At 39.8% G+C, this 13,617-nt stretch overlaps 1 protein-coding gene across 1 annotated transcript in view; it reads left to right on the forward strand.

Annotated features, from left to right (window-relative positions):
- Positions 1 to 13,617, forward strand: part of ipo11 (importin 11) — a 144,207-nt gene that overhangs the window by 60,215 nt on the left and 70,375 nt on the right. The window contains exons 17-21 of the mRNA XM_061729353.1: positions 965 to 998; positions 1,121 to 1,161; positions 1,259 to 1,375; positions 5,246 to 5,359; positions 6,923 to 7,038. Of these exons, the coding sequence (XP_061585337.1) occupies positions 965 to 998; positions 1,121 to 1,161; positions 1,259 to 1,375; positions 5,246 to 5,359; positions 6,923 to 7,038 (422 nt within the window). The remainder of the gene's footprint in view (positions 1 to 964; positions 999 to 1,120; positions 1,162 to 1,258; positions 1,376 to 5,245; positions 5,360 to 6,922; positions 7,039 to 13,617) is intronic.

The following is a 13,617-nucleotide window of genomic DNA, read 5'->3' on the forward strand; positions in this document are numbered from 1 at the left end:
AGTGAGTGAGAACACCAAATTGAAAATCAGATGTCTGCCAACAAACAAATACTGGAGAAGTTCAAAAGTTTTTAAACTGTGAATAAACTGAAAACTAAAACATGTTCAAATCACATAAACCAATATTTTATTCACCACAGAACTGAGATAACATAACAAATGTTTGAAATGGGAAATTATACAATTGTTTGCACAAAATTAGCTCATTTCAAATATGATGGCTGAAAAAGCAAGAACAAAAAGGAGGTGTGGGGGGGTGGCTACATTATGAGCAGCTTGCATGTTTTGGAAGGAAATATGAATGCTGAAAGGTATATAACGGGAAATCACGGGAGGGCTTGTGTATTTCAGCAGGACAATGCAAAACCCACATTCTGCAGCTACTACAACAGCACAGCTTCATCGGAGAAGAGTTTTGGTGCTGAACTGGCCGGCCTGAAGTCTCTTTCACATAGAGAATATCTAACAAGAGAAAAACAATCTGGCACTTCATTAAACAAAAATTATGTCAAAGATGGCAATGAATCTTTCGCAGCTGGAAACCTATGAAACATGAAAATTTCAGAAACTCACAACCTCGATGCCCCGACTTCTTCAAACTCTTTGGAAAAGAAGACGAGATGCTAGATGCATTTTGTGTATAAAACTGTACAATTTCCAAGTTTAAACATTTGTTATGTAATCTTTGTTCTGTTGTAATTAAAATATTGTCTCATGTAATTGGACCATCTTTACGTTTTCATGTTTTTCAAATTTAAAAAACAACCCAACTTTTTCCAGAATTCCTGTTTGTACCTGGATATCCAGATATTTGGGTCCAGCCCTAATTCTTGTTTGTAGCTATTACATTTTCGATTCTAAGCTTAGTTCACTAAAATAATTTTGTGGTTTTGCTCTGCAGCTTTGGTTGTAATTACTTTATGTACGGTAATCACTTTTTCTCTAACTTTTCTCTCTTTCACAGGTGCGGATTGAGACGGCTACAACCCTTAAACTGAATATCCTTCTCATATTTGGATTGTTTCAGATCAGATGGGGTTAAGACTTTGCACAAAATAACTGATCCTGCGTGTTTTCAGTTTTACTAAACATATTTATCCAATCCTTAACCCTTGATCACCTGTTGATGACTTTGAGTTCCGGACAGAACAATTCACCCCAGTGAGTACAGCCTTTAAATTAATTTCATACCAAAACTGTAGTATAACTCAAAATAACGTCCCCCACTAACATTTCCCATCTGCTGTCTCTTTTTTAGTATCTGGAGTCCATTTTTGGACTGCTCTTCCAGCTGTTGCAGCAGGTGACGGAGTGTGACACTAAAATGCAGGTTCTCCATGTCATCTCCTGCGTTATTGAGAGGGTAAACATCCAGGTGAGAATTGTATAAAATAAATACATATGTATGTGTGTGTGGGTAGAGAGAGAGAGACAGAGAGAGAATAAACTAGTTGGGAGTATTTGTTACATAATACTTTATCATACTGTACACTTCTCCTCCATTTTCAGCCGGTCTTTGAAGGTGTCCTTGTGATGAACTTGTGTTCCACTGCTGGTTTGTGATGAATCACTGCACAAATTGAAGTTATCGACTCTACAGGGCACATGTGCAACTCCTAATACACAAAAAAACAGTCCAACCCATGTAGAAACAATTGTCACCTTGCGCTGTCCTCAGGACACCAAGGATGAATCGGCAGTCTGACCACACTAACCACATTTAAATCAAGTTTTTCTTTTTTCTACGACATTTTCAACTTGACTGGGCACACTTCTTTGAAAATCCCAAGGCCTCAGGCGGAACTTTTTTGGATGTTTGTTCTCATTCAGCATTAGGGCACAGCTTTTTTTTTTTTTTTTGGGATATGGATTTCATTTTTCTGAGCATCCATTAAGGCACTCTAATCTATTTAAACTGCCAACCATAAAAGAAATTGACTTCTTCAAGACCACCCGCTGGCTTATTTTTAGATCTGTTTCAAGTACCCTCCTTTAAATGATTCCTTAACTTAAATCTGTCACAGAAAATTTCTTTCATCCTTGTGAACTGTCAGTCTGGTTAAGTCGTCCCCAGTCGCTGGCCTTGGCTAAACTTCTAGAGTCACTAGAAGTCCCATTAATATTCTAGTACTTATCTCGGGGGATTTTAAACCGACCAATAAGTGTCAGCAGCTGGAAGAAAAAAAGAAGAAGAAAAACCTGGCAGTGAAACCATGAGTGCAGCTTGAGTTGAAAAATAACAGGGTGGCAGATGTGAGATTTTGTTCCTTTTTTGCCGTCAATCGCACAAATGTCACCCAAGGCTGGTTAGTGAGTCTGTTTTTCTCACCTTTTTCTTTTATCTCCCTGTATGACAAGTTCATGTTTTTACTTTTCCTTCTGCTCTTAGGCCGATCTGCCTTGAAAAAGAATAATAAATAAAAAAGTCCCTGAGTGGGGTATCAGCATGGCCACAGTCATCAGAGGGAATACAAAAAGTTTTTGCTCAGGAAAAGTCATATATATTTTGATCCAGGTTTTTGCAGCTGCTAAATTTCAACTTCTGATTTTGACTTGAAGTATTATCTACTTAAGTAATTAAGATAAATACAAATAATGCCAAACAGTTTTTTTCCCCAAACTCAGAAGCTCAGAGAAGGTGCCACCAAAAAAGGTTTAAGGCAGTTGAGTTGGACTAGAGGTCAAACTGAGGTGAAAATAAGATGATGTCTGTATATGAGAGCAAGATGCTGATGATTGAGCTACCAGGTCGGGAGATTAATGGATGTGGTGTTAAACATCCATGACATGACAGAGGAAGATGTATAGGACAGACGATGATGGTAACATGACCTGCTCAGGTTAAACAAGGGCATCTGAAATAAGAAGATGATGCTACCTCAGACATGATTTCAGCTCTTAAGAGACAATTTATTGTTGCTATGTGTCTGGTGCGACCAGTGTTTTGGAGTTAAAAATTAAATGTCAGTGTTTAATATGGACAGACAGTAGTAATTTAACGCCTGAAAGGTGTAGACACGGTGATCTCTGTGCCTTCTGGATTTATTTATGGGAGGGTTATCTCTCAGACCACAAAATTTTTGGAGGGTAATATTTAAATGAGTTACAGCAACGTGTTTACTATGCTTTTTACTCATGGTTCACTGCGGGCTGTGCCATTATTTATCACAGCAAATAAGTATGCCTTAAATTTGAAACAACTCGGTGAGGCTGAGATAGATGCAGTTTTGAGGATGCACAAATAATAATAAGAATGATTGGAGCAGACTGGCTCGTAAGGATGATATTCTCCATTTATTCAACTTTACAGTGTGTAAAATGATTAGGCACTTAATTTGAGGATTAATTTTATTATTGAACAACTACCGTGCCCTTGGTCAATCCAAAATGTTAATAAACCCTCAAAACTGAATATATAAGAAACTGAAAGTTGTTATGCATTTTAATGAAAAACCCACATTTTCCCATCTCATCGTTAATGCTACCAGCCCTTACTAGTACCCCACCTCCACCTTGCTTGCATCCGAGTCCAAGTGGAGCTCTGTGATCAACAAAACCATTCCAGAAGGGACAATCCCATCCTCACCAATCACCCAGCAAAAGCTTAGGCAAACATACTGGCGTAAGTTATCAGAAGATGAAAACTTCAAGTCCCATTATTGCCTCCAACAAATTGCTCTGTGAATGGCCGATTCTTCAACCGCAGGCCCATCCATCTGGTCTCATCAGTCCATATAACCTTAGAAAAATCTGTCTTCAGACAGAGGTGGTTGGTTTTCAGCCTTCCTTAACATGGCCATGTATCTTGAGTACAGAACATGTTGTACTTCTCGGCACTTCAGGTAGATTGCAGTTCTGGAACATGACGGCATTGGAGGATAATGGGTTCCTGGTTGCTTCACATTTGATTTTTCTCAATATTTAGCAGTTGTTGACTATTTGCAACAAAACGTTTGATGGTTCTGTGATCACGCCCCAATATCCCAGCAATTTCACGAGTGCTACATCCCTCTGAAACACTTTGGACAGTTTTTGACTTTTCAGTTAGTTAAATCTGTTTTTTGGCCCATTTTGCCCGAGGAAAAGAAGCTGCCTATTACTTATGCACTCCGTGAGATAGGGTGTTGATCTCCTTAAGCCACACCTAACCTCATTACACAAATACACATCCCCTGATATGCTTAAATCCAATAAGCATTCAAGTTTATACAGCTTGGAGATGGAAATTATGCAATAAAAATGATGATATGATGAAAATATTCACTTGCCTAATAATTGTGCACACAGTGTATTCTGGATGATAAAAGATATTACCAAAACAACTACCTCCACACGTTTTCCTGAATTGACTGCAAACATGAAATGTCCTGGAATTTGTAAATGCAAGAATATGAAACATCCAAAAACATATTTGTTTGTCAGTTCTTCATGTTTTTTGTTTTATTTTTGGTTGTTTTGTTTTAGGTGAGGCTCCATTGCTCGAGCATTTGAAAAATCCCTGTTAAAGTGTTTGCCAACATTGTTCTTTGCGTACAAATATGTAGTATTACCAATACAACGATTCAGCCTGCAAGTTTATATACATTAATTTTTGGAATAGTTTGACAATAAATGACAGAAATCAATAATATCAGAGTGCAGAAGAGCCTGACAAAAACAGATTGGCAAACCCAATAAATTTGCATTTGGGATTGTAATTTTTTTTTTTGATACCGCGTGCAGTGGTGCAGCACCTCTACTATACGAACACTGTGTCAAAGCCTGGGAACTGAAGAGACCAGTTGCTGTAGTTTACAGAGCAAAATGTCTCTTTTTTTCTGGTTTCTTGTAGGATTTCAGCTGTTGACCAGCTGATATTGTTTTCTTTGGACGGTGCATATGCCCACCACCACCAGCTTCTACACGAATCATCTTTTTATACTGCAGAGCTGCTTAGCGTTTCAGTATTACTGTTCAGCCGTTTCCTCTGAATAATCTTCTCTTCTCAGAAGTGTTTTATTATGTCTCACGCATAATCCAGTCTCTGGTTTATTTATTTATTTATTTACAGTATAATGTACAGTAAAACTATAGTAATGAGGTGTGATGATTTAAAAAAAATCTATATTTTTAGGTCTTTGTTTACCCTGTTCCTAACTTTTGAAAAATGTATTTTAGCCCTAAACCCCTAATAAGCATGAATTTTTTAAGTAACAATAACATTTCCCAGTTGAAATATTAAATATGTTTTGTCCCCTCTTTTTAGATCCGGCCATATGTTGGCTGTCTGGTTCAATACCTGCCCCTCCTCTGGAAGCAGTCTGAAGAACACAACATGCTTCGATGCGCCATACTCACCACTCTCGTCCATCTCGTCCAGGTACATTACTTCAGCATCCATTATGCATTTCTGCATCTTTTGTATGTATTTGATCCGTCATCATCAGAACTGTTAAATAGATCTGACATTTATTTGACCTGGATGAGGTTCATTTAACCACATTGTGAGCTTTCTGTGCTTCACTTGAATGTTTTTACCTCGACTAAATATCACTTAGCATTTGGCACCAGCTTGCGGTAAGAAAACTGCAGACACAAGCGCTTTTCTCCAGGGATGCTGAAGCTGCCTGCCTCCGTTTTCAATAGGATTTGAACCCCTGTGTTGCAGTGGCTCCATTCTTTCATTGTGGCAGATGAAACGCACGGAGATAATGACGAGCTCCCTTTGAGAGACACAAGTACACATCTGGCATACTGAAAGAGACCCATGGGGGTGCACAGATGATGAGGCTTTAGATTATCCAACTGTGTTGCTCATAATCATTTGAATTTCTAGGCAGTATGCACTCATTTGTAAAATGAAGCACAACCTCTCTCAGTTCCACTGTTTTAACATTTGAAGACATCATTTAAGAAATGAAAAAAACGAGTTAGCCAATTATTGTGTTTCCCTATCATTCACATGCCAGGATGGGCCGCTTTGTGTGTAAAACCTCCTTCCACGCCAACACATTTAAGGAAGAGTGGGAAAAAATATGCCTTGAATGTGAGATCTGGTTCTGGGATGAAGCGGAGTTTGCCAAATGTGTATTTTGAATATATTTGAACTGAGTTCATCTGGGAGCGCTGCAACACAATCACGCCTCTGGAAGATCTTGTGGCATCAAGTCAAGTCTTAACCTCATAAAAGCTGGCATATTTACTCGCTTGTTTTCAAACTTGGATGAAGTTTGCCTGTAAGAGACTTGTGTGTTTGTGATTTGAAGACAGGGTTGTGCCAGTTGGGGATTGAGTTAGGCTCTTTATCTTTTACACCCACATATATGCAGCAGGGAGCAAAATTAATGTCATGCCATGAGTGAATCAGTGTTGACAGTTCTGAAACCCCAATCCTGGTCCTTACACAGATAAATGATTCTGGCCTAAGACCAACACACACTATGGTTGCGTGGTATATCATGTTTTTAATTTGTCCTGGTATCTACAGCAGTGCAATAGTTGTTGTTTTTTTTATTGGACCTCTTATAGTGAACTTGATCCACGTATAATCCAATATAACTAAAACCAAGGGACGGATACATTTTTTTTTTTAAATGATCACAGCATATTTTTTCTAATAATCAACTTAATCAGCAAACTTAATTCGTTATTTTGCAGGGGGATAATAAAATAACTTTCAGAAACTGGTGGAGGTGAACTGTTTAGCATTACAGGCACATATTTGGTCCGCCAAAGAAAAAGCCATCCTCTTGTTTCTTCCATCATGGTAACAGCTTCTGGTAAACTTTGTCAGAGTGGTTCATTGAACTTCTATAAATGTACTGCTCTTTGCTCACATCTCCGCACATGTAGTACACTTTTGAAGCTCCTTGTCTGCTTTACTTGTCAGGTTGTAAGTTATTTATTTGTTTCCATCTTTCCCGACATTCTTATCTCCTGTCAGGGCCTCGGGGCAGAGAGCAAGAACTTGTACCCCTTCCTTCTGCCTGTCATCCAGCTGAGCACTGATGTTTCTCAACCGCCTCATGTCTACCTGCTGGAGGACGGACTGGAGCTTTGGTATGGATTCACTTACAGTACATCTCAAATTTGAGTTACAGAATAAAAGCATCCCTGATGAAGATATTTATGGAGACTTTAAAGATTTTCATTGTTAGGTTAAAAAGTCATCACAATATTAATAACTTTAGAAAAAGACACCGGAAACTGTCAGAAATGATTTTCAATGGCCTTCTGCAGAAGGTTGGAGAGGAATCCTGAGAAGCTTTAGGCAACACGGCCCTTCTCTTAGCTCGTCAGAACTTCTCTCAACTGGCTCTCTGCAGAGCTGGCGCTTTTATTAAGCAAAGGATGACAGGAATGACCATATTTGGAACAGTGAATGTATAGATGGACGATTGACAAAAACAGATGGTCACACACATGACTTTTCTTAGTATGAAGAAACAAACAGACATCCTTAAAACACAAAGAGTCAAGAGGTCAACTAAAACAGGACCTCTTGTTGGAGGTTTGAACAGATGGTTTTTAAAAACACTGGGTTATTTACAAACCAGAAGTCACCAGGCCAAACTTCATGGGGGTCTCGTGTTATCAGATGGTCCAACTAAACCTAGCTAACCTTTAAGTCAGCTTAACGTCTTGAAACACATGAAGGGTCAATAAATGAGCTCCTTCTGGAACTCTGTGAGGCTTTGCACAGATGTGTCTAAAGACACTGCTCAGCTGTTAACAAAGCCCTAAATACCTAAATACCATCAGGGAATGGCCTGTCTGTAACTTCTGTTCCTATTCTGATAGTTTTTTATTTTCATAATGACATTCTTAATTCAAAAGAGTTGATTAACCTCACATTTCCCTACTCTTGTCATTTTGAAACTTCACAGCACCCAAAATAAAACACTCCAGTGTCATTGTAAACATACAGGTAATGAAAACACAGAACAGTACAAAGACAGTAATAGTCGGAATCGGAATCGTAATCTCAGTCATTATGTCAGCATGACTCAGTAGTGAAAAAGTCTCTTCCATTCCTCGGACTCCTCTCCTAGTTTGTTGTCGCAAGTCAGTTTGACTAGTCTTCTTCTTCAGGCTGGGCTGGCGAGATAGGCATCAGTTGATTACTTCGGCGAGCAAAGGTTGTGGTACCGCTCGACTTCCCGCACTACTCGAGCCTGGAATTTCTCCGCTAGCTTTCACTGCAACTGGTGAACGCAGTAGATCGTTCAGCAGCCTTTACTGCTGCCGGTGCTGTCGGTGTCCTGATTTGGACAGCAAAAGGGCCCGTCCTGACGGGTGATGACGTTTCACCACTCGACTCAGGATCCGGTTACCCAGTTTCAGCAGTTCCTGCTTTAGGAGAGGGAAGAGGAAGAAAACAGCAGCGTACAAGAAGACGATTCTCATGTACAGTTCGACTAATGGCCGTCATTCAGGCCATGGCTTTCCTGAGCCTTAACTTAACAGGCCATTAGTTCACTCCAAGAACGAAATCCATATGAACAACTTCAAATGGATAGGTCCTCTCATGTTGTATCTGCAACATGTCGGAAAACTCCTACTAAAAAATTTTTAAAGGGTATTTATTATTTAATCCTCATGACGTATCATATGTACCCCTACATACTCCCACTCCCTCCTGTTGAGCCATAGAAACTCCCTATGGCTCAACTTAGCCACCAGGGGGAACAACTTCCTTGGAAGCACTGGTCTGCTTCACAGCATTTTTTTTTTTTTTCATGCCGACAGGGGTGGGGGTTTTGTTGTCATTAGACCCCCTCCTTGTTGACCTTTCCCTGGAAGAGTCAGGCTGCCAGAGTCCGGCTCCCCGGATAAGTGGCCCTCCCACTTCTTGACCTTCGCACCCTGGCAAGTCTGCAGGTCTGACCCTCAAGGGACAAGAGGTCTCCATGTCCTTCAAATCCCCCCTCCCATCACCAGATTAGATGGGGCAAAAACCTTTTAAACTCTGTCTTCTACCTCTGTCAAAGACTACAGAATTTCCTTATTTCAAAATGTTCTTATTTCAACCCAGGTAGGTTATGATCTTATTAAAGTAACACACAAAAACTGTCAGTGCAGCAACTCTCCTGCAACGTAAACAGTAGTCTTCAGTGAACTTATATATATATATAAACAATAAATCATAGTCACAAAACATCGGACTGAAAGGAATCATTCTATCAAATAATGTCTTCTCAACTGTTGTTGAGCTCTATTTTCCCCAAATCAAAAGAAATGCCAGAAAATTGTCATAAAATTGTCAGAAAAATTGTCAGAAAATTATCTCCAGATAAATCATGAGTACTTATAAAAGTCTTCAGGAGATTCTTAATCTTCTGTTTGCATGCTGCAACGCAAATGCATGCCCTTCTATGAAAACTCATAGAAGTCTTAAGAAAATTGTGGGATAAATTCCCATGTGTAAACTACACATAGACAAAAACCCACTAACATTAAACACAACTTCAGATCATCTGCATGTGGGTTCGTGTATCACTGCAAATGTGTAAATTACTTCTCCTCAACCTACACTAACCAAACTCAATTGGTGCATTTCAGATGAACTCCCAAACTAAATGATAGCAACACTGATCACAAATGTACACATTTTCAGTGTGAATAGCTAATATGCACTCAGAGTTCTTCTTTTCTAAAAAGATTGTTCAACGGGTTTGTTTCTCCTGCATACAATCCGAGTCAAATACAGTATCACAAAAGTAATCTGCAAATTAAATGGTGAATTAACCCAATTAAAACATTCTATGATTCTATGCCCTCATTCAGGGCTTAGAATGATAGAACAAACTACATTATTCCACATCTCTACGTCTCCTCCAAAAGGAGAGCTCACTTCACTTCACCACTGAAAACCCCCCTTTTTCCAGAAACACAAAAAAGTTCTCCCTCAGACACAGAGCCTTACAGCCGCTCGTAAACCGGAGCATGCTTTCACACACACACACAGAGACACACAGCTGCCGTCGTTTGTATCATTTTAACAAAACCTTCGACAGAGAAGCTCATACGAATTTAAACTTTTTACCTCTTAACATATTATCTTATAATATCCAAATATATTCTAACATGTTTCTTCTATTCAACCCCTTTCTAATATTTTGTGCTACAGGCAGACCCAACCGCCCCTCCTCTCTCTATTGGAGGAACAGGCTGCATCTCCAAGCACCATAAAATCTGCTCAAAGCAGATCACGATCTGAATGAGGACTTTCACGTATCTCACCTTTCTGTCTTTATTCAATTTTTCATTTTAACGCACAACTATGAGGTCAATAGAATCATATTTCTCTTTCTCTTAAAGTGACAGAAACTTTCAGCTGTTTACAACGTGTCATGAATACACCCACAAAGACAGTGTCTCTCACATACACACACACACACACACAGAGAGCTGCAGCTGGTCACACAGACACAAGTCACACCCTGCTGCAGCCTGCAGCAGCCCCCACTTCTCCCAAAATCCATCCTCTCCTCACAGGTTGCTACTTTCTTGTTTTTTCTTCTAGTCTTAAATTAGTCCATTTACTTCTTTTTAAGTTCCCTATATTATTATCTTGCAAGATTTGTCTCCATTTTCTTAAGTTTGAGGACGTCTCCCCATCAATTAAGCATCTTTTGAGATTCTTTAAGCATAAGTTTCAGCTTAACCACGCCTCTGCTATTTTTCGCCAGTTATTTTTCTTTCCTAAGTTTCTCTCAGGACACAAATTTCCTTTTTCAACAGTTTGGTTTTAGCCTGATCTTTAGTGAACAATTTAAATTTTTCCTCTCAATTTTGAAAACCCCAAACATTGAACAGACATAAACATCAGACAAACATTAGACAAACATTAGACAAACATAAAACACAACCATTAAAAATCATTTCCAAGAAACCTCTCCTCGTAATTCTGTACTTTTAAAGTCCTCTGACATTCAAAAGCCGGTCCCCGACCGAGTTAGATGTTGGTCTTACGCACTGCTCTTTAGGCAGTATTTTTAGAGGCCCCTATGCCTTCATAAAAATCGAGTCCCCGACCCGCCGCCAAACACCATTTTCGCTAACCTCTTGTTAGTATACACAGAATTTCACTCAAAAGAGGTCTCTCACCTAGTCTCCTAGTGCCCTTCCCTGGCTGGGAAATCTCGTCGTCTGGACTCTGGAACAGCGCAGATCAATCTGGGCCCCGTTCCTGAAGTCAGAACGCTGTCGACAGTTTTTGATGGCCCCTTTTGATCGTACGCCATGCCAATCGTCGCAGCTCGAGAGATTCCGGGTCCTTCGGCACCAAAATGTTAGGTTAAAAAGTCATCACAATATTAATAACTTTAGAAAAAGACACCGGAAACTGTCAGAAATGATTTTCAATGGCCTTCTGCAGAAGGTTGGAGAGGAATCCTGAGAAGCTTTAGGCAACACGGCCCTTCTCTTAGCTCGTCAGAACTTCTCTCAACTGGCTCTCTGCAGAGCTGGCGCTTTTATTAAGCAAAGGATGACAGGAATGACCATATTTGGAACAGTGAATGTATAGATGGACGATTGACAAAAACAGATGGTCACACACATGACTTTTCTTAGTATGAAGAAACAAACAGACATCCTTAAAACACAAAGAGTCAAGAGGTCAACTAAAACAGGACCTCTTGTTGGAGGTTTGAACAGATGGTTTTTAAAAACACTGGGTTATTTACAAACCAGAAGTCACCAGGCCAAACTTCATGGGGGTCTCGTGTTATCAGATGGTCCAACTAAACCTAGCTAACCTTTAAGTCAGCTTAACGTCTTGAAACACATGAAGGGTCAATAAATGAGCTCCTTCTGGAACTCTGTGAGGCTTTGCACAGATGTGTCTAAAGACACTGCTCAGCTGTTAACAAAGCCCTAAATACCTAAATACCATCAGGGAATGGCCTGTCTGTAACTTCTGTTCCTATTCTGATAGTTTTTTATTTTCATAATGACATTCTTAATTCAAAAGAGTTGATTAACCTCACATTCATTTAAACCCTTACATACATGCCCCCACACACACATATAAATGTGGCTGTAGCTGTTGTTTGATTACATTTTTGAGTGCTCCTCTGTTCACTTTTGACCCCTCTTGGTGTTGTCGGTCAGTGGCCTCAATTACTGACTCGCGTTGACAACACAAGTAAGATCCTAATAAAAGCCCTTTGCTTTTGAGGAGGTCTTAATGAGCTGTCGCATCCTGTTTGGCATTCTAACAGCCAACCAGTCCTGGCGGTTGAAAGATTTCTTAGTAATTTTTATGGATTACGATCTTGTTGTTTTCCTTTTGCAAATGTGCAGAGCACAAAAGATTTGGTTCAGTTGAAGAAAAGTCTGTTATTGTGGTCACAGAGTCACTGTCCTTTCTGTCCCGTCTTTAATCTTCCCTGCTGTATGTTTTTTGTTTTCCTACAAAGCCAGTGTTTTTTTTCCTTATAGTGTCTTTTTATTTGTTTGTTTTTTCCTCCCCTCTCTCTTTGTCCCCTTTAAGAATCTTTTTGTTAAACTGAAGTAGTCCTGGGTGATTTGAGAATTAGTTTTTTTCAACAATAACTGTTGGAAATTAGAAAATTGACTTATACCAAACTCAGAAAGAAAAAGAAAATATATACATATTTTTTTAAATGGCCTGCATCCCAATATTTGACATAAAACTGCCTCATTACCACTGAGCACTTCTGATCTTAAAGGAGCATGAGGCTCCTTTTAAGAAATGAGACTCTCTAGCGCCACCCTTCACCACGACGACCGTTGGGGGTACTGCAGCCAACAGTGAAGCCGGCACGGGAGAACGGGGAGAACGCGCATGCAGCGTCATGTGACGTCACATCCGCAGCCCAGCGCGGGAAATTTGGGCCCGAATTGCAGCACATTTTGCAGCACACAGCCTGTTCAAGGCAAAGGAGAGATACACTAGAGGGCTCATTCTTTTGGGTTTGGAACGCTTCATCTAACATTATTACTAGAAAACTTAAAATGTATACAGATTTTTTTTCATAAATCCTGCCACAATCAGGCCTCAAGCTCCTTTAATTGAATGCAGTGTTCTGCAGGTCATCAGCAGGTCTTTCTCTCTCTTTCTCTTTTTTTATGAGAACACAAATAGATTGAAGCAATGTTCTTCAGTCCAGGTCCTCAGAACCTTCTCCCCTGCATGTTTTACACCAGATAAATTGGATTTTACAGACTTGTGCAGACCTCAATGATGGGCTGATGATAATCCTTCATTTGAACCACGTGTGTTCGAGCCCAGAAGCCTAAAAAAAAAAAACATCCAGGATCCCCAAACTCCCTAAATGCCATGTTGATGGGACATGATGGCATGTGTGGGAAGCAATCCCAGCCAACACACTACAACCCACGGGGCCCAAAAGATCCATTGCTAACATCCCAGTAGCAGACACTTCTGGACACTCTTATTTAAGCATGAGCTAATCTGCTCACTGAAGTGTAACTGGCTGGTTCAAACAGCCCTTCAGCATTTCAGCATCGCGCAGCAGATGATGCTAAAAAGTCTTGCTTTTCGTTTTGTATAGTCGTTTAGGACATTGAAAACACAGCATTTACTGGTCAGTACAACTGGGCTCCAGAGGCAGCTGAAACACAGAACAATACAGAAGGACAGCATAT

This window comes from Cololabis saira, chromosome 9 (assembly GCF_033807715.1).
Source record: "Cololabis saira isolate AMF1-May2022 chromosome 9, fColSai1.1, whole genome shotgun sequence".
Taxonomy (NCBI): Eukaryota; Metazoa; Chordata; class Actinopteri; order Beloniformes; family Belonidae; genus Cololabis; species Cololabis saira.